This window comes from Anser cygnoides, chromosome 11, assembly GCF_040182565.1.
Source record: "Anser cygnoides isolate HZ-2024a breed goose chromosome 11, Taihu_goose_T2T_genome, whole genome shotgun sequence".
Taxonomy (NCBI): domain Eukaryota; kingdom Metazoa; phylum Chordata; class Aves; order Anseriformes; family Anatidae; genus Anser; species Anser cygnoides.
In genome coordinates, this window is record NC_089883.1 from 7,592,500 (window position 1) to 7,617,857 (window position 25,358).

Sequence of the window (25,358 nt, forward strand, 5' to 3'; positions counted from 1 at the left end):
ATTAAAGTGTATTACCATAATGCAGTGGGAAAAAAAAAGGCAAAACAAAGACTTTTTTTTTTAAACTGTTTGTTCTTTAGATTTCAGAGCAGCTGCCAGAGGCAGTGGTTTAAACCAGTTGTTTGGCATTCAGCACCATGTGCAATGATGCTTCTTCTCACAGTACACTGCTGAAAGGATGGAGTTGTGCAGTGGACTAGGTTTTCTGTATACGTTTCTCTGATGTTTAGTTTTAAAACATTGTTTGTCTAAGTAAAAATCTGAATGAATGTTGGGGTAACATAGCGAAGATAAGTTTTTGTGGCTAATTTTTGCAGCTCCATTGTGCAATTATGTATAGGAAACATCAGTTTTTATGAACGTGAAGAGTATCAGATGCCTCTTAGAAGTGTCACATCTGATCATATGTAGATTTTTTTTTTTTTATAATATATTTCTCTACTTTTGTTCTCTGTTATCAAGGTCATTTGCTTGGAAACTGGCTGCTTTTTTCTTTCTGAAGTTCGTATACTTCCCCAAACTGAGACAGTAATCCTCTTTTTGGACAGAACTCTTGATTGTAGTAGAAATGATTGCAATGTCACAAACAGAGGATTATCATTTTCAGTAGGAATCATAAAAGCAAGTTAAAAAGGACTCCTAAGAAAGAGCCAGTTTATTCTTATGCAAATTTTCTCAGGTAGTAAGGCTGCAAAATGATAAATCTTAAAACACCTGTAATCTGGAGTCAGCATCTTCTCTGCTGATAAAGGTTTGCCTCCTTTGCCTTGAATGGTCAGGAGATCCTCAAAATCGTGGAGACATGTAGTTTATTCTTGGAAGGCCTCCATGTTTTTTTACCTGATGCTTTAGGAAGCTGCTGTGCATTTGCTTCCGTCTGGTCTCCATCTCTGAAAAAGCCAAAGTGGAAATATCCACTACAGAACAAGAGGAAACATAAGCTGCTTTTGTGTGAGTCACATCAGTTATCCCACTTGTTAGAGACAGCTGCCTCCGCCTCACCCTAGTTCTGTCTCTCTGATCTTGTCTCCCTTTCTTCAGTCTGTTCCTTACAGCCTTCAAAGACCTGTTTTATTTTTCTCTTTCTCTCCAAAAGCACAGTAAGTGGAGATGTTAAACTGAGCCTTTGCTGGTGGGATTATAAAGGAGAAAAAGCTTATAGGTGGTTTGCAGAAGTTTGTGTCTAACTGATACTCGTCCTTGGTAAAAAAAAAAAAAATCCATATGTCTAAGCTCATGTACATGCTGCTGGTCAGTTCCTTGTGGGCAAGCATCATGGGTTCATCTCTCCTGTGATAAAGTAGAATATACAGTAGAGAATCTTTAGAAGAGACCTTTGATCTCCAAATTTTTTCCTTTTAATAAACGTATTTTCAGCCAAAAAGATGGTTAAAATATTCATCAGCCATCAGTGGACACATGAGTTGGCAATAAAGTGAGCCTTTGGACTCTGCAGACCTGTGAACCCAGGTTAGCAGTTGATGGCAGCTGGTTTTTGATTTTTGATTTTTCATTTCTGACCGTGCAGTCCATATTCCCATGACTCTTCACAGGATGTCCCTCCTAACCCAGCCTCCCAATAATGTGATCAGTGTCTTGCCCCTTAGGCCTTTTGGTAAAATCTTTCCTTGACATAACTTTCTCATGTATTCTTTAACTCTTTATATGGCACTATTGCATTATAAATTTGTTACATGAATCTATATTGAATCAAAGCAGACATCAAAGAGTGTTCTGCAGTACTTTTGCCTGAATTACCCTCAGAGTTATCAGCTAGCTCTGGGTGGCTAGAACAGTGTTCAAAAGAAAGAGAGAGGAAAAAATGGTCAGATTTTCACTGTTATTGTGCATTCTTCTATTAATGTGACAAGCAGCAAGAAGGGTCCTGTGGTCAGAATAATTATGCTGACACCTGTAAGAAAACAGGCAAAAAACTCCTTGCTTGTACTCCCATCCTTTAGCTTCAAAGAGTTGCCAGGCTGGGGGAAGTCCTCTCCTACGCAGTGTCTCTTTCCTCTCTGATCTGAACTGGGCATAGATGCTTTTTATGCTTTCCCATGTGCCTTTGGCTTGGAAAATCAATGACTCTTTTGTTGTTTCAGAAGTGCTAATACAATGAATTGTAGAATCATAGTTGTTTCCCATCACCGATCCTGAGGTTGTAGGGAATGATAGTTGGAGGCCAGCTTTGATGGTTTACGAAAGATGACCAAAGAGAATTTGTGATATTAAAAAGAAAGAAATTAGCATGGGGAGTCATTTATAATTTAGGAGGAAAGTCTCAGATAGCTCTTCAGTTGTATCAGCAAAAGGGGATGGGCATACAGTACACAGAAGGTTAGAGTAATTATAGTTGAAATGGGAGAGGAAGGCACAGAGCTGTAGATGGCTCTATGCCTTTGCCTCTTACCTCTGGATCCTTATGTGAAGAGAGGTATTTAAAGTAAGTTTTTAAGCAGTCTGACACACAGTGGGTCTCAGGCTAATCCGTGAACATGGGCATGTGATGGTTCCACTGTGCAGTCTGGCATGTGGCACGAGATGTTGTCCAGGCAGGGGAACTGCCACCAGGTAGAAGCTGCGCTCTGCCACCATTGGAAGAAGGACATGGAGGAAATGGGAGATTTTGGGGAGAACAGTCTTACATCTGTCAAAAGCATGCTTAAAAATAAATAAAGTATGCCTCAAAGCATAATCAAAAAAGCTACGGAAGAAGATATGGGACCCTGAGGACTGGAATAAGGAGTTGTGTAGGCTGAGATTTGGATGCATTCTGGAGCTGTTTGTGCTGTCCTGGAGTCACAAGTACATTGACAGAGCTGGTAGGCAGCCAGGATAGGAACAGAGCAGAATGCTATGGGACCGTGCTGGCTGGTGTATACAAGAAGACAATGCTTGCATGATTTCTGTTGGTGTTATTTTATATTCTGCCAAAGTTGTAACTCACGGAATCAGGTGAAGCTCAGTAGCTCAGGTTTTATTCCTGCTAGACTTATAAAGGATCTAAGGAACAAAGAATTTGAACTACCGAAAAAGAAATAATTAAAAATGGCCAGCAGACTAGATAGCATACATCTAAAACATGATTAGCAAGGTGCTAATTATCATTCCTTGTGTTTAAAAACTTACTCCAGAGGTCAAGAATCACCAATGAAAGAACCACAGGTACTAGAGTAACTTGGGTATAAGGAAATGCAATGACTGAGTTAATTTTGCCTTGATATGGTGCATTTTGGGGGGGATGTATAGGGGATTAGAGGATGAAGACGAAATGGTATATAATGTTTCACATTTGCCAAGACTCATGCTTATGCAGATTGGATTAATGGACATCCCAGGTGAGTCAGAACTAATAAGAAGGGAGCTTCCTAAAAATAAATAGATAAATAAAAATAAATAAATAAAAAAATGGAGTTTTGAAGTGCACAGAAGAAGCATTTGTGTAGTCAAAACCTAGTTAAGAGGATGAAAAAAAACAGGTGTGATACATTAAGCATCATTGGGATGGAAAGAAATTGATAGTAAGTTGATTCCAGTTACCTCTCTGTGAATTGGTCTATATTTATATTTTTAATGACTGAAAGGCAAGGAGGACAGTAAGATAATATTTATTGTTTGCAGCTGATATGAATTATACAGTGGGAAAGAGGACCAAAAGACTGTAGATAGAATGGAAGATGAAACATAGACAGTGGCAGGGTAAAGCATGTTTGAAGGAATAGTTTAAAGCATTTAGACACATGGTTGGACTCTGAATTAGCTCTAACCATTCAAGAAAACATAAGTAGCTATTATAAAGACAGCTTGATAAAGATGTCTGTGCTATGTGCAGCAGCAGCAATAAAGAAAAAAATGTGAATAAAATGCCTGCATGTGTGAAGAAAGAAGGGGACTAGGAAGATGCTATAATATTCCTCTAGACATGAATGGTAGTACCGCCTGTGGAGTACTGTGTTTGTTATGGGTCATTTCCTTTGTAAGAGACAAAGCAGTGATGAAGGGGAGCTAGAGGGAGCACGTGAAAGTGCTTAGTGGCCTGGAAGGCAGCTTCAGTATGAGAAAGCATTAGGGATACTTGAGCTATAGAGTTAGAAAGGGACGGAATAAAACGTTGCGGTGCAGAGAGCACAGCAGTGTGCAGAAGTAACACCAAGCACTGTGCTGGGGAGAGGACTCGCAGTGCTGGGGGTATTTGGCAGCAGCAGGAAGCAGGCTCACCACCCCAGTGGGTTCTCCTCCACGTAGCATTGCTGCCAGGCCAACACGCAGCTCTGCTGGTCTGCTTGCGTCTGTAATGCGCTAACGCGGGAGCAGAGCACCGGAGATAATGCGGGCAGAGTTATCAGGCTGGAGAGGCTGGGGCAATGTCTGGGTCGTGCTGTGCTGGCTTCTCACGAAATGTACTTTAGTGCCTTAATCCTTACGTTGGTGCAAAAGCGGTACTATGATCCTGGGGTCTGATTTTGGATGGGGAAGAAAAGCACACTAACCTTGTTGTATCATTTTGGTCAATACATATTTTCATCACCTCCGAGGTGGGGAGAAGAGGCATGTGTTTTAGCAGGGTGAGAGGGAAAGGCTTTAAGGTTGCCTCCATTGCAATTTCTAGCACAGTAAATTTTAAGATAAAAAATATTTTGGAAGTTCCCAGTATTGCTACTTTAAATCTTACTCTACTTTAAAGCCATGCAGGAAAATAACAAGGTGTTGTGTAATATATTAAAAGAATATGAGAGCATTTCATGTAATTAAGATGCAACAATTACTTCTTTATGTAATGCATAATTAACCTGGAGAACCCGGTAGTGGAAGGCATTATGGAGACAAATACCATATTAAGAATTTTTAAAACAGGTTAGACAGTTTATGAATAGCATCTGCATTTACATTAGCCAGAATAAATTTATAAGGATCGTAAATCCTTTTGTTCCAAGGCATGTGGTGATCACCAGCCAGGATTAGGAAGTTATTTCATGGCCAAATGGGGTAAATTCATAGCTGAAAAGAAGGCTTGGGTGGGCCTAGAGTCTGGTCACTTTTCTGTATGCTGGAGTTATTTATATAGGCAGACATCTAAGTGGAAGTAGAGAGGAAGGAAAAGTGATCCAGGGGTTAGACTGCCAATTTAGGACTTGAAAAATGTAGCTTCTTGCTGTCCCAGACTGCTTTTAAAAGCTAATTCATTTGACACAGATTCTCAGGCATACTTAGAGGTCTACCTCCCACTTAATCTTCAGATACCTCAGGTACTTGTCGGTGACTTGTTCCAGAATCCACAGTGTTCACATAGCAGGAGAAGGCATGTATGTGAGAGAAAGTCATGGATAGATTACAGGTGAATTTTCAAGGTACCATCAGATGGGGTAACACATGATAACTTGTTGCAAATAGCAGGATTATGGTAAAGAAAGGTGCTTTCTTGAATAAAGCACTTGATTGTCACCAGTGTAAGGTAGCTCCCTTTCCTTACGCTGCCCAAGAATCACTACATGACCTTGAACAGTTTCCCTGGTTCTATTCCTTAAGCATCCTGAAGCAGCATTTTTCTTTTAGGAATTATCTTTTTGTTTTTGTTTTAATATTTATATTAATAATAATTTTTATTAAAAAAAAAAAGCATTGGTAGTGCCTATTGCTTTTGTTATCTCTACTAGTAAAAACTTACCCTCTGGACCTTCACTTCCACAGGCGCTCATCTTCCCTCTGCTTATTCTGTTTGCATTATTGCCTGGTCAGTAATGTGAGACTTGTGCACAAACGATGTACAGGTAAAAATTTAGGTCGGATTATGCGGGCAGACTTCTCCCTGGAACCGTCTGCGGTCCTTAGATCAGACCTTCAGATATGCCTGATCCAGTCAGAGAAACGGTGCGGACTCCTCCAAACTGGCCTGGTGTATCATTCGCTCAGCCTCTTTGGTTATGTTTGAAAAGATACTGTGGGAAGAGGTGAAAGATTGCTCAGCAAAGAGAGGGATAATCTGTTAATGCTGGTCCAGGTCCATCCAAAGCCTAAAAATAGTTCCCTAGCAAGCACATTACATGGTAATGAATAAGGCAGAAAACCATTGTACTACTCAACTTTTTTGGAAAGCAAGAACTCTGCAGAGAATAATGTTTTCCTATGTGGTTTGTCTACATAGGGGAAAATATCCTCTTTTTTCTTTCTCTTTTTGTCAATCTTTTATTCCCGATTTGTGCATCCTTCACGGTTATGCCCCACATAAAAGCATAGTCAACCCTAGTGCTCCTCAAGAAGCAGTTTGGCAAAACTGGGCATTCCGGTCCCCTGCGCTGTCTTCAGTCTCATACAGCAAAGCGGAACAGGTGTAACAGCATCCAACAGGCAAGGAAGCATTCCCTGTCCAACTAATACTGTCTTATATGTGTGCTGTCTTTTGGGGAGGGTGCTGGGAAGATGGATCCAGCCCTGTGCAAGCCCTGGGTAGTTTTCCATCTGTTGATGTAAAAGATGAGACAGCAGCGTGGGGGATAAAGCGGCCAAGTAAAGTGGTCATCTGGGGTTGGCAAATGCAATGCTGGTATAATGTCTTTGGCTCTGACGCAGCTGACCATATGTTGAATATTGGGTCGATCATGGGAGGAGATTAAGGAAGGGAGAAAGGACGCCGAGCAAAGAGCAGAGAAGGAGAATTTGGGAAGGGAGACAGGGATGGGGGGAAGAGACAGGGAGACGGCTGTGGGAATGCTGTGAGGAAAGGGGGTGGAGATGGGAATGCATGAAAAAAAGAGGTCAGCACTGTTATAAGGAAAGAAGGGAGAGAGAACCTTCTTCTCCACAGTAAGTTTAAGTAACCTTTTTCTCTACAAAGCAGAATGCCTAATTAAAATAATTGTTTATCTGGAGAACTTGACCAGTAGTATTACTGTTTACTAAATCCCCATCTTTCTCATAAGCAGGCCTGTCAGGCCTCTTTCTCCCCTCTGCTCTGCTTCACTCCATCCCTTGAGCAATCTTGCCTGTAACATCCATATCTTTAGTCAGGGAAAGAGTCCAGGTGAATGATAAAAAGAGTAGCACGTTCTTGGGTACAGAAAAAAAAAATTTGCTTAGTCCCAGCTGATGCAAAACCCCAGCCGAGTTCAACAAAAGTTTTGAGAGAGGATTCAAGGCAAGCTAGGCCTTGTTTCCTCACCATGTAGCCCAAGTACTGGATATAATGAGAACAAACATTCGGAGTGAGGCACACCTCTCCAAGGGTGAGGTGGGGGGTTGAGGTTTCCATTAGCTTTCCTCTTGTTATCATTCCTCTGTATCAGCATCCACTGACCTCAACAACCCCTCCCTCTTTCTCATCCTTTTATCTCTCCCGTCCTTTTATCTTCTGTCTCTAACTCCATCCCCTCTCATCCTTCTTTCTAGAAATTCCTGCTAGCTTATTTTTTTCTCGTATCTTCAGCCTTTTCTGCTTGCTTAATCCCCTTGAAATCATTTGGCCCAAATTCCTATCCCCTCAACTCCATCTGTTTAGCATGCCATACCTGCTGCTTAGGGTTCTCTGGGGCATGAGAAAACCTGGCTTGTTCTCTCCTGTCCTAGTCGAAATAGCCAGTTCCCCAGCGTGTATCTGCATACATTCGTTCACAGGGGTTTAAAGGACGGTACCTTTCAGGGTTGGTCCAAGCTAAAATTTAGGCTGCAGACACCAGGCACCAAATGTTTCTTTCAGCTGCCTGGTTTATCCTCTGCGGCCTCCAAATGGTTTCTATCAGTATTCTGATGGAGAGCTCACTGATGGAATTAGTGGGAAAACAGACTGTCAATTTATTTATACCCAGCCTTAGGGCATAACCATTGTGCATGTGTAAAGCTATTAGGATGCAGAGAATACTCTGCATGTGTGTGTGTGTGTATATTGACTGGCAGTGAGTTTACAAGGAAAAGCCGTTGCCCCAGGGATTGAACGGTGACCAGAAGTGGGAGAGGTGACCATGCCGAATGCCAAAGATCCCCTTTCTCCGAATGCAAGAAACAACTGATGGCTCCGAAATTTAAAATTGTGTTTATAAATATCTTTCGACTCTAGTTTTGCTGCAGCTCTAGTTACCCTTGTGGAGAGAGAAATTTCTAATTTAACTTTTGGAGTCCTTCCACCTTCTTCAACAATATCTGTGTTATGAAACTATTGCTGCCTTTGGCTGTGGGATTGTTTAAAGCATATGAGTAATGAATAATAAAGTTTTTCCATTACATTGTCTTTTAGCCTGTGAAGCGTTTTTAGGGCAAGTTGAGAGACACTGGAAACATTTAGTTGTGGGTGTTTATTTGATGCAACAGCTCTGAATATGAATGAACAGTTTTTCCAGTATGATTTCATCAGCTTTGGTTGGGAAAACGTGTATTGTCAATATCCTGATCAAATGATAAGTGAATGAATAGCTGCCTTTTTTTTTTTTTTTTCCCTCCTCCCCAGTTTCCTATTACTGTGACAGTGTCAATTAGGAGATGCAGGTGAGCCCCCTACTGCCCCAGCCATTACACTAAGACAGTTTTAGCAGAAAAGGCAAGATATATGTTGGTCTAACTAGACCAAGAGCTAGTAGAGTAAGTGTCCATTTCATTCATTTGATAAGCCATGTTGCCTGTCTCGGGAATCTGTTTCTTCCCATAAAACGTAAATATATATGTGTGTCTATGTCCAAATCTTGGACTGTTGATAGGCATCATCTCCTGCCTTGCTGTCTGCTGTGGTATGAAAAAGTGAAAAGGCATTAGCAAAAATTGTTTAGCTCCATTATTCTCTATAATAGCCAGAAAACAATTAACCGGTTATCCCTTAATGTTATGCCTGCAAAAGACTGCATGAGAGGGCCCGTGGGACCAATGGGCACATTTGTATTGCGCAGTGGAGCGTGATGTACCAAGCCGATGCTGATCCAGACTGGTTCTTTCATGTAATAGAGAGCAGAAATTGTGCAGAGATATGAGCTGATCATCAAAGTAGGATAGCTTTGTTAGCGTGTCTCTGAGCCTAAACTAATTGTGACTGATGAGTTTGTCTGCAGCTTTCTGGTGCAGCGTTTTCTGCTTCAGAATTTGCTTAGATTTTGCTGGCTTGGAAGACTTTGCACTGTGCTCCATGGCTCATATAGATGTGTCCAAAGCAGGACAGAGCCATAAAGCATTGAGAAAGATGGGGTCACCGAGAATGCAGACTGGCAGGACACTGCAGAGGACATGCCATCATGCACAGCAGCTTCCTCCTGTACAGCAGTGGCAAATACATCATATGCTATGTGTAAAAAAAAAAAATGCAGCTTCACTGCCATGGAGGTGTGCTTCCTTCCAGCTTCTTAACCAAACCAAAGTGCACCACCTCTACTGTTGTTTTCTTCTCTCTTAATCTCTTGGAGAATATTTTCACAACTCTGAGCCGTGAGCACAAGCTCAACAGTTTTAAAACTCTGTGTTGCAGAGCTACAAGGGAAATGCCTGGAGACCAAGCTTCCCTTTCAAGCAATGCAAGCGGGACTGAATCCTAACCAGCACATATGCTCCTGGCATCGCTGGCAGATGCCGTCAATAACATCAGTTTCATAAGTCAGCTCTGTCAACATCTTTGATTTAATGGTAGTCAAGCTCTGCACCTCCAGCTCCGCCCTCTGCTGGGAGCTGAGGAGGGAGGAATTATCTAAGTTAGCTGCGTTAAAAGATAAAAGTCTGCCTGTGTTGGAAGTGAATAAAATAGTGAACAGTGTGTTAACTAGTAATCTTCAAACTGAGGTCTCCAGCTGTTACTCCTGAGCTGTTTGCTATCAAAGCAATATGGATCCATCGTGCAGCTGCTAACTTCAGTGCATGAGCAGTTACTGTCTGAGGTTTCTCAGGTATATTATAGTTTTATTATTATTATTTCTCTGTTCATAGTTTCTTAAGGCCTCTTCATATCCTGAATAAAGCCCTAGGGAATCATAAAGCCACAGGCTGAGTTTTAGCACAGACAATATTCGCATCACCTGAATTGATAGGTATTTAGTGTGTTGCCTTGATCTTGGAAGCAGGACCCTGAGATGCACCCCAGGGAAAGCTGCAAGATATTCTTTGTATTTTTTGCCCCTGAGAGAATAACTCTTTTGCTGTGGAAATGACATTTTTTGCTCAGAAATGTCACCACTTCTGCCTGCCAATTGTAACTCTGTCACACTAAAATATCTTATTTTTTAAAGTAAAATAATAAAACATTTAGGAATCTATGCAGAGCTGCTAAGCACTCTCATTGTTTTGCATTAATGACACTTGCTTCCCATAAGCCTCTCTCTCTGTTTTCTTACCATTATTAATAATTGCTGTAGTTCATTGTACCTGGATCTTGCTTGGCAAAGCTTTCAGTAAAGGTGATTAGGGTAAGAGAAGAAATGGTGTCAGAGATGTGCTTACTGTTATTAAAAATATTTAGGAGACTGTCCCAAGAGCAGAAGCCCGTTTGCCAGAGACCTCCAGCCCTGCCTGGCACTGAGGCTATGTTTTCCCAGGCTGTTTGCGTGCTCTTCTAGGCAGGTCTTGTGCTTATCTAGCTGTCCATCTACTCAGTATAAGTTCAAGCTCTGCATTATTTTGTTCATGTCCATCATTATAATAGCATATTCACACTTGGCTTACAGGGTCTCAGAAAGGAAGCAGAATTTCAGCATAGTTTTTATGGGAAAATGTATTTGTTATCAGATAGGGCTTCTGTGATGCTAGATATTTGCACATGCCAGACCTACTAGAGTTGAAGTAGTGGTTTTCACCCTGTCCGAGTAGTTTGTGGCCTCTAACAAAAATGCACAAAAAAGCTTACAAGAGAATTGTAGACGGTAATGTGAGAAATCTCTTCTTCCATCCACCTGCACGTTGTTGGCTCAGAAACAATCTCTCAGCTCTGTAGAGCTGCTGAGATCCCAGAGAACTTGACAAAGGCAGTGACGTTACAGCAAAAACAAACAAACAGCAGGGCAGGGCTCAGCCCCCTGTAATGGATTACCGGAAAATATATGGGCTCTGTTACCCATAAGATGCCCACTAACAAATTTCTAGTAGGGAGTCAAGTACAGGCCATGCTGGCGTGGGGCACGCCCTGTGGCTAGGGCCAGGACTGCGAGCGTGGACTTGTGACAGTTGCTAAGGAAACAATCTTGGAAATGGAATTGGAGCCCGTGTCGGAAAATGGTTGGCTGCAGAGATGGCTTGTGCTGCAAAAGCGCACGGGGCTGATAGAAGCAGCAATTGTTCAGCAATTGATTCAACCCCTGATGTGATAGCATTAAGGAGTAACATGTGATGTGGTCACTAAATGCCAAAGATGAGGGATTTTGCAGTTTCTTAGTTTTTTTTTTTTTTTTTTTTTCTTTTCAGTGTATGTTTTTTTTTTTTGGTCTCTCGCCATCTTGCTGCCTGCATGAAACTACCAGTAATTACATTGAATTACTCCTATGCGGGCCTTTGATGTCTTACTTTTTTGTTTGTTTGTTAGATCTGTAGTTAGTTAGTGAAAAAACACACACAGACTTGGTAATCAGGGGTCTTCCAAGTGAGGATCCACAGCTTGGAGGAGTCCCCTTGGAAAGATGATGTTAGTAATCCAAACCCTGCTTGTGCATCTTTGTCTCAGCCTGTCTCTGATAGAGAGACATAAGCTTTTAATAGACTGAGAAATTCCTTGGAGGTGTTTGTTAGTTTGCAATTACTTTGCAATTGATTTTCTTAAAAACAATTCATAACTTGTTAAAGATCTTCCTTCCCTCCCTCTCTCCCAGTTTCCTTTTCCATCTCTGTCACTGCCCAGTATTTACAGTCATAAAGCCTATTTGTTTCTCATTGCTTAGGGAGATGATTTTTTTACAGAGAGAAAGAAAAAAATGAGACCTAATCATTTGTAAAACTGGATTTACAGTCAGATCCTCCTGGGGTCTGAGTATAATTCTGACAATGATGACTTCTGCAAATGTAGTTTAGGTGGTTGAACTATTTGCCTCTATTTCTCCATTTCTAAAATAAGGTCTATTTTAGAATAGCTCCTGTAGACCAAATGCTGTCAGTGAATTCGTGAATGGCTTAGGGGAAATATAGCAAAATATATAGCAAAAGTGAATGAACCCTTCATTCAGAATGGAAGGAAGAACACTAAGAGTTGTCCTCCAAAACAAGCCCGACTCTCTCCTAACACCTGCAACTTGCACACTCAGCAATGAACCTTCCTGCCTTTCTCATCCAGGGCCTGCAGCTGGGAACTCAAGAGCTGGAGGAGATGGGAAGCAAGTTTTGCCTTGCTCTGCTCATTCTGCATCTCAAATCCTTGCCCTGCAGCAAGAAGGTGATGGACCAGGCAGCGCTCCTGCTAGATCTGGATGAGGAGATAACAGACCGAGCACAAAGGTCAGTGATGAAAAAAAAAGGTCAGAGGGTTCTCCTGTGGGAGATCCTCCATGGAGACAATCTCTTACAGGGAAGACGTTCTTTAAGGGCTATAGGCAGGGAACAAATATTGCAGATTAGTAATGGAATGTGATGACATGATTTAGAAACTGTAGGCCTGATTCTGCAAGGATTCTCACAGATATTCCTCTTCACACTGTACTGAGTCCTACATACATTTAGAGCACAGGTTGGTGACTTTTTGATGCATGTGATGAAGTTGGTATCCTACTGATCATTGAGGAGGTGTTTTCCTAAATTGCAAAATTCATTTCTTAGCTTCCTTTAGGGATTTATGCAACTGAGTTTGCTATAGTATAAATATATGGGGATTTGGACCTGGATAAATATCAGAGAATGGGACTCTTCAGCTTGAATTTGTGATGAAGTGGAAATGTGTATACCCTTTCTAGACCATTCTCGTTAGTGCTATGTGCAAGCACATATGCCTGTAATAATGTTTTTCCAAGACAAATGGAGAAAGAAAACTTAGTGATGTGATATGATTTGAAGCTTCCCAGTGGGTTTGTCATCAAAGAGTGCTTCAAGCTTCATCAATGAAAAGCAAGTTTTTCAGTTGCAGAAATGCCCCTATAATTTATAGCAAGCTTCCAGTCTTCCCCCTGCAGGAATACTTAACTGACATTACCACCACCTGTTCCTCATGCCGGAAACCATTCTTACAAGCTTGTTCACGGTTTTTAATGTTTATGAGGGACAATGAAAAAAGAGGCCTGAAAAATAGAGACATTCCTTTGGTGTAGCTGTGCTCACTTGAACGTACGAACACATAAATGAAGCAATTAGCATGTATCCTAAATAATTTCAGCATTGTGGACATCCATCCAACAGATCATTGGTGTGTCATTAGAGAGAACTACTGGCCAGGTGGTTGGATTTGAGATATAAATCAAATTCTTCCTTTTGAACTAGAGCTGGAAGAGCCTTTGCATAAAATAATGTTTCTTCTGGGAAGGAAAATATTGAACCTTGATTAGCCTCAAACACTGATAAAAAGCCACCCAGTAACACTAGCTCAGTGAGGCCTTTCCCTGATCTGTGTAGTTTTCTGTTACTATTTTATTTGTTTGGTTTCATATTAGTACGCATTCATTTATTTTTTTTCCCAGTATTGTGGGGTAATGGACCTGTACCAAAACAGTGGTAAGAAACTCCCTAGTTACAAATACTTTTAAAGTGAACAAACCTCCAAATCCCTTACCCTGTAAGGCTCCCATAGTGTTTCAAATGCGTCCATGGTGACTGAAAACAAAGTCTTCTGTCCCTTCAACTTTCCCCAGCATTAGTGTCATCCAGGGATGTAATGCCACTGTTGAAAGGCAATGTGATAGTTACTTGTTCATTTTCACTCCACTGGGTAAAATTGCAGATCTATGGAGTTTTGGTGGGTTAGGTGCAATTAGTTACCATTTGCAGAACAGGTAAACAGTTGCATTGTTTAATCCTATCTAGAGATACGCCATATTGCAGGAGCTTGTTGCGTGAGGCTGGGGAGAGAGAGACACAGGGACCAAGGGGCTTGCTAGCATATTCTGTTTTTTGATAAATAATTCATTGAAAATGATTGTGTAGTCTATTGATTCTGATTCAGAAAATTAATATTTTGCCTCTGGGTTTCTATGAGACTCACCAAGAGAATTGCATAATTTGATTTTAGAGGAAATAGGAGGCCTACTGGGACCAATGGAAGAATGCAGAATACAGAGAGCACATAGATATGGGCAGGAGGGCAGCTATGTCCAGGCCTCTCTCTCAACTCAGACTTTGAAATAAAATAACATACAGACTTTGAAGTAAAAAATGATTCTCCATAAAAACATTTATCTGGAGGAAGCTGTGGGGTACCATGCAGTCTAATCTTACTCTGTAAAGACAAAGTCCAATCTTGCTCTTTTAGGTAGCACAAAGAGGTTACCAGAGCTTTGCAGCTTACTGGTGGTGTATCATAACATCAGTGGAAATTATACTCTGCTTTTTCCTACACTGGTGCCATCTTTGTGGGCTTAAGGAGAATGAAGGGTCTGTAGTTTAAAACCAGCTCTGTTGTCTTCTATGGTTATCACAAAAATGCACGGCATCCTTGAATGCTTTCTATATTTTCTTCTTCTGAAAGTGTGAGTAGATGTGGATGGAAACACCCAATTTATTTTGTACCTTTGCCAAAGCAGAGTTAGACCTGGGGCCTGCATGTGCAACACAGGATCAATCTAGGTGGTTACCTTGTGGGATTTCTTTCTTGTGTGCTTTATATTGTGAACAGAGGTGGTTTTTAACACCCTGAAGGTAAACTCTTTTCCAGGAGTCTGTACAGCCTTGATCCCAGGAAATATTATTCATAGAAGATGTTAAAGTGGGAAGCATTAGCTCTGATTGTAGCTAATGCTTTTCTGGCAAAGTAAAGTGTGTCACAAAGACTGTTCTACTAGCAGTGTCAAAAGAAAATAATTGCTATTGCTCAACCTTGATGAAAATACAATCTTTATTCGTTGGTAGGGTTTTGTTTTGTGGAAAATAGGATGAAATTGCGCTGATCGCTACAGATGTGAGCAGTGTGATGCATTGCACAGTGCTTATGTTAAATATGTCTATCTTGATCTAATGTGTTTCCTAAATATGTATTTCTCAGTGCCCATCTCTGTAGTACTCTGGGTGACAGGTCAAGCTATGGAATGAAAAGTTAATCCAGCACTGAATAGAGCTGGCTCCCAGATGAAATGTGTCATTGCAAAGGTACATAGATCACAACCTATGGAGCCAGAGGGCTCTTCTGTTGTTAAATCCCTGCAGTTTGTGCCCTGCATTTGTCTCTCTTTTGCCCTGATGTCTGGTGTACATGTCATTGACTTGGCATTTCAGCATCTCCTTCCAACAGCAAACATTTTCACCTGTCAAGGTTTATAACTGCATGTGTCTTTTAATTTTCCTCTTCAGGCTCTCTCCACTCTGAGTATTTCGTAGCCTTACTCTTTCACTACTGCTGTGAGGCAGGTGAAGATGCAGGTTGGACCCTCCCTGCTTCCCTGGAATAAACTATCCGCTGTGAACTTTATACAGTTCTTTCAGAATCAGTGGTCAATAAATCACAGTAAGGTAATAGCTGTCAGAGAAATAACTGGTCTGAAGTGACTGGTCATCCTGTGTGAATGGGATATTTCTCACATCAGATCTGGTCCATAGTGTTCAGACATAGTCTCCAATGAGCCAAAGAAAGGTGTACGAAACCTTTAGCAGACAGTTTGTACCAAATACACTTTGGTACATGGGCAAGAATTTCTTCCTGACCCATGCATTCTTCAGTCTAGCATGAAGAGTAAATGGAAGTCATTCACAAGCATGAGTAGGGCAAATGGTATAAGTTCCCAGCAGAGGCAGAGTAGTAAAGTAGCTGCGTCTGAGGATAAGTAGAGGGGGCTGAACTTCCAGCACTTGTAGGAGAGTAGAGTATTTCCCCTAAGACCCAGAAGTCCTTAGACAGCATGAAGTTGGTCTAACAGCTATTTGTCACTGGTCCTTAACAGGTCTATATGGCAGCTGTTTCATAAACATGCCAAAAGTTGGAGGAAGTATAAGATACAATGCATACGTTATATAAATTCCAACCGTAAGGTGTGACGGCTGCAGGAAGAGGGGCAGGGAAGAGCTGCTTTCTCCCTGTGTGTCATCAAAGCTCATGGGCTAGACACAAAATAGGCACATTCAAGGACTATTCCAAGTTCCACCTAGTTACTAGGTGACATATATGTCCTTCTTAAGCCTGCTTTAGAGACCAACAGGTAACTCCTGAAATTATTGCCATTGGTACTGCAGTGATATAGGATTTCTGGACCACCTGGAAGTGCTCACCTGTGTTATACCTGAAGTGCTTTAACTGTGAAACCTCTGCAGTAAATTCCAAGCCCATTATTCAGATACTATCTCTCCACAGAAAGTTCCTACGTGCTTCCTACCAAATGCTGTACCTGATTAAATCAAGGGAAAATCCAGTTAAGGGACTTCTGAATTGATCTAATGTAAATGCTATATAAATGTTGTGCTTACAGGGTCCTGGAACCAATGCTCAGAAGGTTATTGGTATCTAATATGTTGCTTCTCATGATTTATTAAATGAAGACAAAACCAAGTGGCTATTTAAGTGTTTCCAAAAACATACAGAGGATGTCCTGAAAACTTCAAATGAATAAATGCCCTTGGGGCTGGAGCAAACTTTTGATAATCCTAACAAAATTCTAACTGCCCCTCTAGTGGTTAAATTGTTTAAGGTATTAGCCAGCTTTTAATTAGCATCCTGTGCTCCTGGGACACTTGTTCAAGCATTATCACCCTCATGTTTCACAAAACCTTAAGAACTTAGTAGTTGTTTTTTTTCTCTTCACAAGTGCTAGATAGGAGTTCTTCTGCAGCAAATAGCCCTTTTTCCCCCTCCATGCAATAGGGTCAGTCTTAAGGAACACTCTGCCAAGGTCAAAGGCCAAATATGTGGAGAGTTTTCTGGTCTTTAGCATCCTTCTTCAAAAAACAAAGTAATGTGTCAGATGCTCATACAGACATTTTATTCTGCCCTCTCCCAAAGGCACAAGCTGGCCTCACAAGTATTTGCCATGCCTCAGGAAGAACCACTAATTTTGCGTTTCCAGCCTGCCACCACGCCTTGTAGTCAATTCAGGCGTTCAGAAGCTCTCTCTGCTGGGAAAATGAAATGCCAGCATGGACTTCAGACATCATGTGTTTTGATAATAGGTTTCATGCCTCATTTGCTGTAAAAGCGATTAGGTTTTAAGTCAATGCTGTCCAGGTAACTTCACATTTGTCATGGCCAGAAAGAAGATGGGAAGTGACTGTTCACTTAAAGCAGGTTTAAGAAAGCAAGAGCATCTTCTCATTAAAGGTGTCTTCCCCTTCTTCCTCATGTTTTGAATGGATGGTATATTCCTTCATTCTCTTCTCCTCTGCCCTCCAGGTTGTGCTTGGGAGTGTTTTGCGCTGCAGCAGTTGTGTCAGCTTGTTCAGGAGACACATGGTACATATTGAGACAGACCTTTCAGAAATCATTAAGAATTTTCTGCTGACTCAGTTATTATTCATCTCCTGTGTTTCTTCATCATTTCTTACATTTCTTGAGCAGAGCCAAATCCTTCTCCATCCCAGATGGCAAATATGCCTAGCTCTGATATTAATCAAAAGCAGGAAGCTTAATCACTATTCTGGCTCTTTGTCCGGATGTAATCTTTTCATCTTCCATACACTGAGAAGAGTTAGATTGCTTGGTGAGTGGATGGCAAATCCAAGAACTGACAAGAAGGATTTGCAGATTGTGTGGAACTGTGCTTGCTCTTCTTCTATAGTGCATCGATGCACCATCATGATCCTGGATGGTATTGAAGTGTTGGATTTCCCATCCTTTCACTCTAATTCACGCTCCCCTGATTATGGCTGTGCAAGCAAGTCCGCTCATCTTTTAAGCTATGTGGCCAAAATGCCATTCAGATCAAACTAGAGTGAATTTTTGGAGATGAAGCAAAAAAGAAAGAGAAAAGTTCAAACAGCAAAATAATACAGATGGAACAAAGCACGTTTGCTTCATTTCAGGCATTTCTGACAAACCTTTGAACGGCAGAAATGCAGCATGATACTTCTGTGCAGTGATAGCAAATGGCTCCCTTGCCTCATGGTGTATGTCTTCCTATAATTACAAGTGAATGTGGGTTTCATTCCTTGTTGTGTTTTGTTTGTTTTTATTATGTAAACTGGAACAAATTTCAGCTGAAAGGTTTGAGCACAAGACAGTGCTTCACCCTGCAAAATGCCCCGTCACCTCGCAGTTAGGGTGTTCCAGCAGTTGTGGCATCTGGTCCCCTGAGGCAGACTGGGCAGTTGGACTCTGAGGAGTCCTCTGACACATGCATGAAGTTGAAAGTGTTCTTTCATGAGTTTGTGAATCTAACTCCTTGGGGAATATACCAGCAGGAATTATTTGGCAGTTTTGATTCAGATTTCTGTTTGATTGAATGCTCATTTTTCTTTAAGTAAAGATTTGGGACTTTTTTTACCTTGATCATCTGTAGACATTAAATATCTTGTGACAGCTTTCAGGAGAGGAGGTTGTTTATTGATTCTGTTTTTTATTTTAGTCACAGATTTTATTGCTGGTAAAGGAATGTAAAATTTCTACTGCTTTATGAACATCTCTGGATGTGGTATTCCTGTATTTGAATGCCTGAGCAAGAAGTGCCAAGGAGATGCATTCAGCTAAATAAACCAAGTGTCACCTTTGCCATGCGTTGTCATATTGGTGGTGTAGAACATGGGACAAAAGGAGTTTCTAATGTATTTCTTATGACACTTTCATGGGCACAGTCTAACATTTAACATTAACACAATGCGTCAGCTATGAGAGTAGCTAAAGCTAGGTTCTGGAGTGGTCTCATATTACTGTAAGGAGTTTGAATCAGTTTAAGTAATACTGAGCTGTAGTTGTCTTATAACTCGACAGTGATCTTTCATACAGATGGTGCAAAAGAGTGGTGATACCTTGCCCGCCAGGGTCTGACCTAAAACCTGGATGTCTCTGCTATTGGAAGGAAAAAACTCAGGTTTTGAGTTTGGATCTATTACAGGCTTCAGATTTTACTGGCACTGTGTACCTTGATAATCACGTTTTCTAAATAAGAATGTGAACTTTCTCCTATCCATCCCTTCATCCTTCTCGTCCAGCACTCTTCAGCATCTTTTCTTTGTTAGTGTGAGAATCCGAGCCCAGTGAATTCTTTGGAGGTTCAGTCAAGCAATACAGCCTATAATGAATGCATTTGGTATTCAGAAGGCTTTTATGTAGCTGTGCACAGGTGAGCCTCTGTAATTCAGCAACTTTTCATTAACACTTTCTAGAGCTGTCCCTATTTTCCCTCTATTGATTTTTATTATGATTATTATGAAATACCTTGGGAGCTGCACAGCTTTTGTTGATTGTTATCAAATGCCAGCCCCAGCTATGCCAGACTGGGAACAATTATTCATGCTTATTTCAGAGGTAATTAATTTATCATTTAATAGCTAATAATAGCAATTTAAATGGCAGCAGAAAGGAATGAGAGGAAAAGAGTGAACAGCAGAGAAAGAAATCATAGAAAGAACTTCAAATATGCACAAAAGGACTACTTGCTATCATATCTGTCTGAGGTTATTCAAATTACTGTACACGTACAGATCTGACTAGAGTACAGATAATGAACTTGTATATATCCAGCAGAACAAATGGGCTCTGCATTGCCCTTTCTGTGAGGCGTATTGGTATAGTACTGTCTGGTATTAGACATTTTCATATTGATTAGGAGCATCTGTATTTCTGTGGTGCAGTCCTTTCCATTAAAATCTAACTTGAAATATGAAAGCCATTGGGTGCCTTCACATGTTGGGATAGAATAATAAAGCTGATTGCTGAAGTGTCCCCCAAAGGAATGGATTATGAGGGACATCCACTTTCCTCTGAGGTGACCTTTATAGACCAGGATAATACTGACACTGGAACAGGATAGATGGTCTTTTCTGGGAGGGCACAAAGGATCGCGGGAGGATTGGTCTACTTAGACTATCGGTCATTTTGAATGCAGCTGGAGGTGGGATTTCAGACTGTGAATATGTCATGGGTGTAATGTTTAAGAGCTAGAGTTAGGAGATTCTATATAGCATTATATAGGTTATATGTATACTGCAGCAGTAGCTGAAGCTCTAGCTGCATTACATTTGTGTCTCTGTCATCATAGCAGAAGGAGGCAATTTAGTGCAACTCTGATGATCTCTGTCCTTTGTTTTCAACTATAGTGTCAATTCTTGTGCCTTTGGGCCGGTGAGAAACATGGATAAGTGATAAGGGAAGTCCAAGGCTCTTATTACTGTATTGTTTCCATGTGGTGCTTTTCCAAATGATTCCCAAAAGAGCTTTGATCTTGTGAAAAACAGAGAACTGTCATGTATTTCATAATGACGAACACTGTAGTACCTGTAGTAGGGCAGGTGAGGCAATGGGGTGGGTGACAAGGATGGTAGTTAGGCAAAATGCACTTCCAGCCCTTCATATGGAAGCATGTTTTAGTGGAAGTGATGTATTTTTCCTCTGATGAGTTGTTCTCTTTTCTTGCAATTGTCACTTGAGGTGACCTTTAATTAATCCGTCCATGAGTCCCAAAAGAGTCTCTTGAGGATCACACTATGTAACAGAAAATTACTCTGGTTGAAGGTGAAAACGGACTTTGCTTTCCAGTGTTCTGGAGAATTAGTAATGGGATGTAAATCACAGGAACTAAAGGCTTTATCTGGTTTATCTGGATCAAACAATTCACCATGTGGAGTTCTCACCTCTTGGACCCAAAATAGTAGGGGCTCTGATATCCAAGCATCACAGAATTTAGAAGCAAACTGAAATGAATGCCAGGGGTCTGTGAAACCAGGTAGAGCAGAATGTTTCCCCACCCATCACTAGCATCAAAGCCTCACAGTCCTGCACAGCACTGAAAGTGGCAGTGTCACATACCTTGCTGTTGTTTAAAGTGAATATTTCCTGTCATGGGCAAGATATAGTAATAAAAGGTGCTGAAACCCCTGTAAAACCACCAGCGGGATCCAGTTATTCTCTAGATCAGAAGTTCATTATATATTTAAGTTACTCAGTCAATAAGAGTGAAGGAGAGCCAAATGTTTCTGATATAATGATATTCCTAGGCACATTGTGTCCCCATCTCTGCATCTTTTCTCTGCAAAGGGAACGTAAGAGATTTCTGCTTTCGAGGCAAAAGCTTATTACAGGTTCTTTTGGTTCGGTGCCCAGCCTGCAAATGAGAGTCTGACCAGGCCTCTTGTACTATGATGACAGTATACAACTGCTATCTAGGAGCATATCAACAAACAAACAAACAAAAAACACTTAGCAAGACAAATGAGAGACTAAACAGTTAAAGGGGTAGAAAAGACAGAAATTCATAATTAAAGCTGGTGAGTTACAGTAAAAGGAGCGTATAGCCTGTAAGGAAAGTGGGTGGGCGAGCAAAGTGTCACATTTGGAGGTGAAAGTTGGCACTTGAACAGCATTTTTAACGTACTCCAAAGCCACCTCCACTGCCATCTCCGCTCTATTGTATATTCTGTCAGAGGCTCCGGCTGTTCAGTGTATTGTGTCTGTGACTCACGCAGACCCTGACGCTTGTTGCCACATGAGATACTGGAGAGAGAGACGTGGCAGAGGTATTGTGTGAGACATGAGATAAATGTGCGCAGGTTGTTGTTTCAAGGCCCAGCACACACATGTACCAGTGTGGACGAGCACATACGCATGGAGATACAAATGTATAAGACAGTCTCTGCCGGCTGTGACAATTCATTATATCCTCTCAGAAACCATATGGATTTATTAGGATGTATAGACTAAATGGAATGTTGGGGAAAAGAATTTGTGAGAATTATTGTGCCTGACCACCCTCTGGGTGAAGTACCCTTTCCTAATTCCCAGCCTGACCCTCCTCTGTCCCAGCTCCGTGCTGTTCCCTTGGGTCCTGTTGCTGTCCCCAGAGGGCAGAGCTCAGCGCCTGCCCCTCCACTCCCCTCGTGAGGGAGCTGCGGGCCGCCATGAGGCGTACCCTCAGTTTCCTCCTCTTTGGGCTGAACAAACCAAGTAACCTCAGCTGCTTCTCATATGTCTTGCTCTCTAGGCCCTTCACCATCTTTGTAGACCTCCTTTTGGACACTCTAATAGTTCTTTTCTATTGTGGTGCCCAAAACTGCACACAGTGCTTGTGGTAAGGCCGCACCAGCTCAGAGCAGAGCAGGACAATCACTTCCCTGAACCAGTGGTTGGAGGGCAGAGCACTGACACTTTCTCATCACTGTCACAGTGCAATGTGAGAGCTGTGGGACTGATTCTGGCCTGGAAAAGCGTGGATGGACCTGTGATGTGGGGTAGTGGTGGTGGTAGAGGAGTGGGAAAGACTGATGCTAGGTGAGATCAGTTAGCAGAACTCTATGGAAAGTTGTAGCTCTGAAAGAGTTAGATTGGGATGCAGTGGCCAAAGCAAACAAACATAAAAATCAGCTTGTTGTGATGTTTTCCATTCCCAAAGGCCCTATCGTTTCAGTCATGGCTTCTTTCCGCTCCCATGGGTAGATGCTAAGGGCTCGGGCAGCTGCCACGAGTGCTGAGCAAAGCCAACGTGCCAGGCGTGGGCTGTTGCTGGGGCAGGAGGAGAGGCAGACTCTAACGGTGTAAGAGGAAAGAAGATAAACTTTCCCTTTGCAGCTGTTAGGGCAATATTCCCTCTCTGTATTCTCCCCATGATGCAGTTGGAGTTCCCTGCTGAATGGCTCCATCTCCCATTCTGACTTCCGTTTGTTCTTGGTAAAACTTGTATTTTTCAAATGGATAAAAAGCTAATTTCTGGACGGTTGAGTTTCATTTTCAAAGTAACAGAAACAGGCTTTATGGTTAGATTTTCACATATGTCTTTAACCATTTAGAAGTACATAATCAGCAGCTTTATCTATTGCATACTATTCACCAGTTAAAACATAATGGTTTCCTATTAAGTGTTAACAGTTAGTTACTACCTTAAATCCCTATTTCAAAAAGAGTAAGAGGATTTGGAGTTGGAAGGCAGAATAAGCAACAGAAGCTGCTGAATGTCAGAAAAAGATTCTGCTATCAGGGCAGTATCGTCAGAAATGAAGAATAAGGGGAAGAATAGAAAGCATCTGCTCTCTATCTATTTCTCTGTCTAATCTGTTTGTTCTGTCTAGTCTGCCCAACAAGTTTTTACATCACACTCTGTACTTCAGAATTGTTTCTGAAGATGCCATTCTATAGCATCTTCCATAAAACACCAGCATCTCATTAAAAGATAAAAGTCCTATGTAATTCCAATAGCAAGCAAACCCCCCATTTCAAATAGGAAAACAGTGTTTCATCTTCCGTCGAACTGCAGGGGGCAGCCAAGAATTTGGGTAAAGTATTGCTACCTGGATTTATCTTGTCAGGCTTTCGCTGGTATTAATACTTATTTTTCATTGTAGCACACAACCTGTATTTTCATCTGTGAATAAGTGAATCATAAGAAGACAGGATCCATTGTAGTACATTTGTCCAGTTACGTGTCCTATCTGACAGTCCTCTGCATTAGAGATTTCGAAGAGGGATGCAAGAAATTGCCATAGTGGACAATTACAGACAACCCAACCACCTAGGGGACTGTCTTTCTATCTTCAGACACTTATTTATTTATACCTGGAAACATGACAATTTGTAGCCTTTCCAAATAATTATAATAGCAATAATCCTGTCTAATGAAATGTTCCAGTGCTCTGATTTTCTGTACTAGTGGCTAATGCTTTTTGAATCTTATATTGCTCCTGGCTGCACGCTGCTATCTCATGAGTTTTATAGATTAGCTGTGTGTTGTGCAGAAAGAGAAAGTATTTCCTTTCATCAGCTGGTCTTTCACCTTTGCAAATGCATTTTTGTCCTCTGCTGTAAGAGAGAATAATTGGGAGTGCCCAAATTGCCAGTTATTTTGTAAACAACTATCACCTCTCTTCTTGTACATCTGGTCGTGAAAGGTGCTTGGTTTATTTTCAGTCTTCCTATGCCTCTAAGTACTTTTATCACCTGGTCTGGAACCCTCCTTATTTATGCACTGTCCTTAAAAGTTATAGGAAGACAAGAATTCAAGATGGTTTTGCTAAAGACAGCGTAGCATTTGTTAAAGTAACAGTTTTGTAATATTTTCACTGTTACTGTCTGCGTGCATTGCAGCTGAGGTTTAGTATTTTCAAGAAAGGTGGTAGGTTCCTGGATTAATCAGCCCTATCATCACTTGGTTTGATGAATGTATCGGAGAAACCATTTTATCTTTAAGCAATTACCTTGGAAGTTTACTGGCCACAAATAGGAGATGTGAAGGAAACCAGAGTCTCTCAGGTGAAAGTGCATGCCCATAAGAAATCATGTCGTTTTTTTTTTTTTTAGACCGTTTAACTGTAGTTATCTGTCTGACTTGAAGTCAGTGCCTATTCTTACCTATGTCTAGAAAGGACCAAACAGAAAAACAAATGGATGGGGATGTGATGCTGGCAGCTTGTGGGTAGCACAGAACAGTGAGAAGAGAGAGGGGCCCTGAAAAAGATGGGTATGGAAAGTCAAAAGCAGACCAAGACCTAAATCCTCTCCCTGCCTTCTCCTGCAGCTCATGAAAGTGATCCTGAAGACTGCAAACAACCTGATGCCTCACTTTCAAGAGCTTGGGATTAAAAAGAAATGTTTTGTGTGGAAACATAAATAATGGATTAGGCTGAAAAAATGGTTTAGGTATTTTGACAATGTCTCTGAAGCATCTTTGCCCTTTCAAAGGAGGAGCAGATTGGAGGCATAAGACTCAGAAGCAGGGGTTTTGTTCACTTTTCTCTCACTTCTTAAAATCATACCCAAACTCTTATTGTGCAAATGTACTGTTCAGGATCAAAGCCTCAGCTCCAAGTGGAGAAAGTCCTTGGAGAGCAAGGACTGAAGGCTAAGCCCGTAATACTGCTGCTGCTGGCTGCATAGCAGTCTGCTTGGGAAATCTAGTCATGTGTGACCCAGCACCTGGAGATACAGCAAAATTGGGAGCAGCGTACTCAGAATCGCTGCATAACTTGTGATCTTTTTGCTCTTTGCCAGCTTAGGTCCCTCTGTTGGTCATGGTCCATCAGGAGTTTAACCCCACCAGTGTCAAATATCTGTAAGGCTCTTCTGTAACGAAGCACCTACTGATTCCTTAAACTTCTCAGAAATGGAGTACTCTGGCATATGAGCTAGAATTTGTCAGAAAGGGAATAATGAATATACTCACCTGAGGTCTCTACTCTTTTCAGAGTATTTTCCTCATGTCTGGCCTTTCCATCCACTT

The 25,358-nt window shown here is 41.3% G+C and overlaps 1 protein-coding gene across 5 annotated transcripts in view; it reads left to right on the forward strand.

The window, feature by feature from the left end:
- The window catches only part of AGBL1 (AGBL carboxypeptidase 1), a 440,078-nt gene that overhangs the window by 182,084 nt on the left and 232,636 nt on the right, over positions 1-25,358 (forward strand). For all 5 annotated transcript variants that reach the window (XR_010834249.1, XR_007166158.2, XM_067003867.1 and 2 more), the window contains one exon: positions 12,215-12,375. Coding sequence is in view for 3 of the 5 variants with exons in the window: in XM_067003867.1 (XP_066859968.1) it covers positions 12,215-12,375 (161 nt within the window). In the remaining 2 variants the exon portion in view is untranslated. The remainder of the gene's footprint in view (positions 1-12,214; positions 12,376-25,358) is intronic.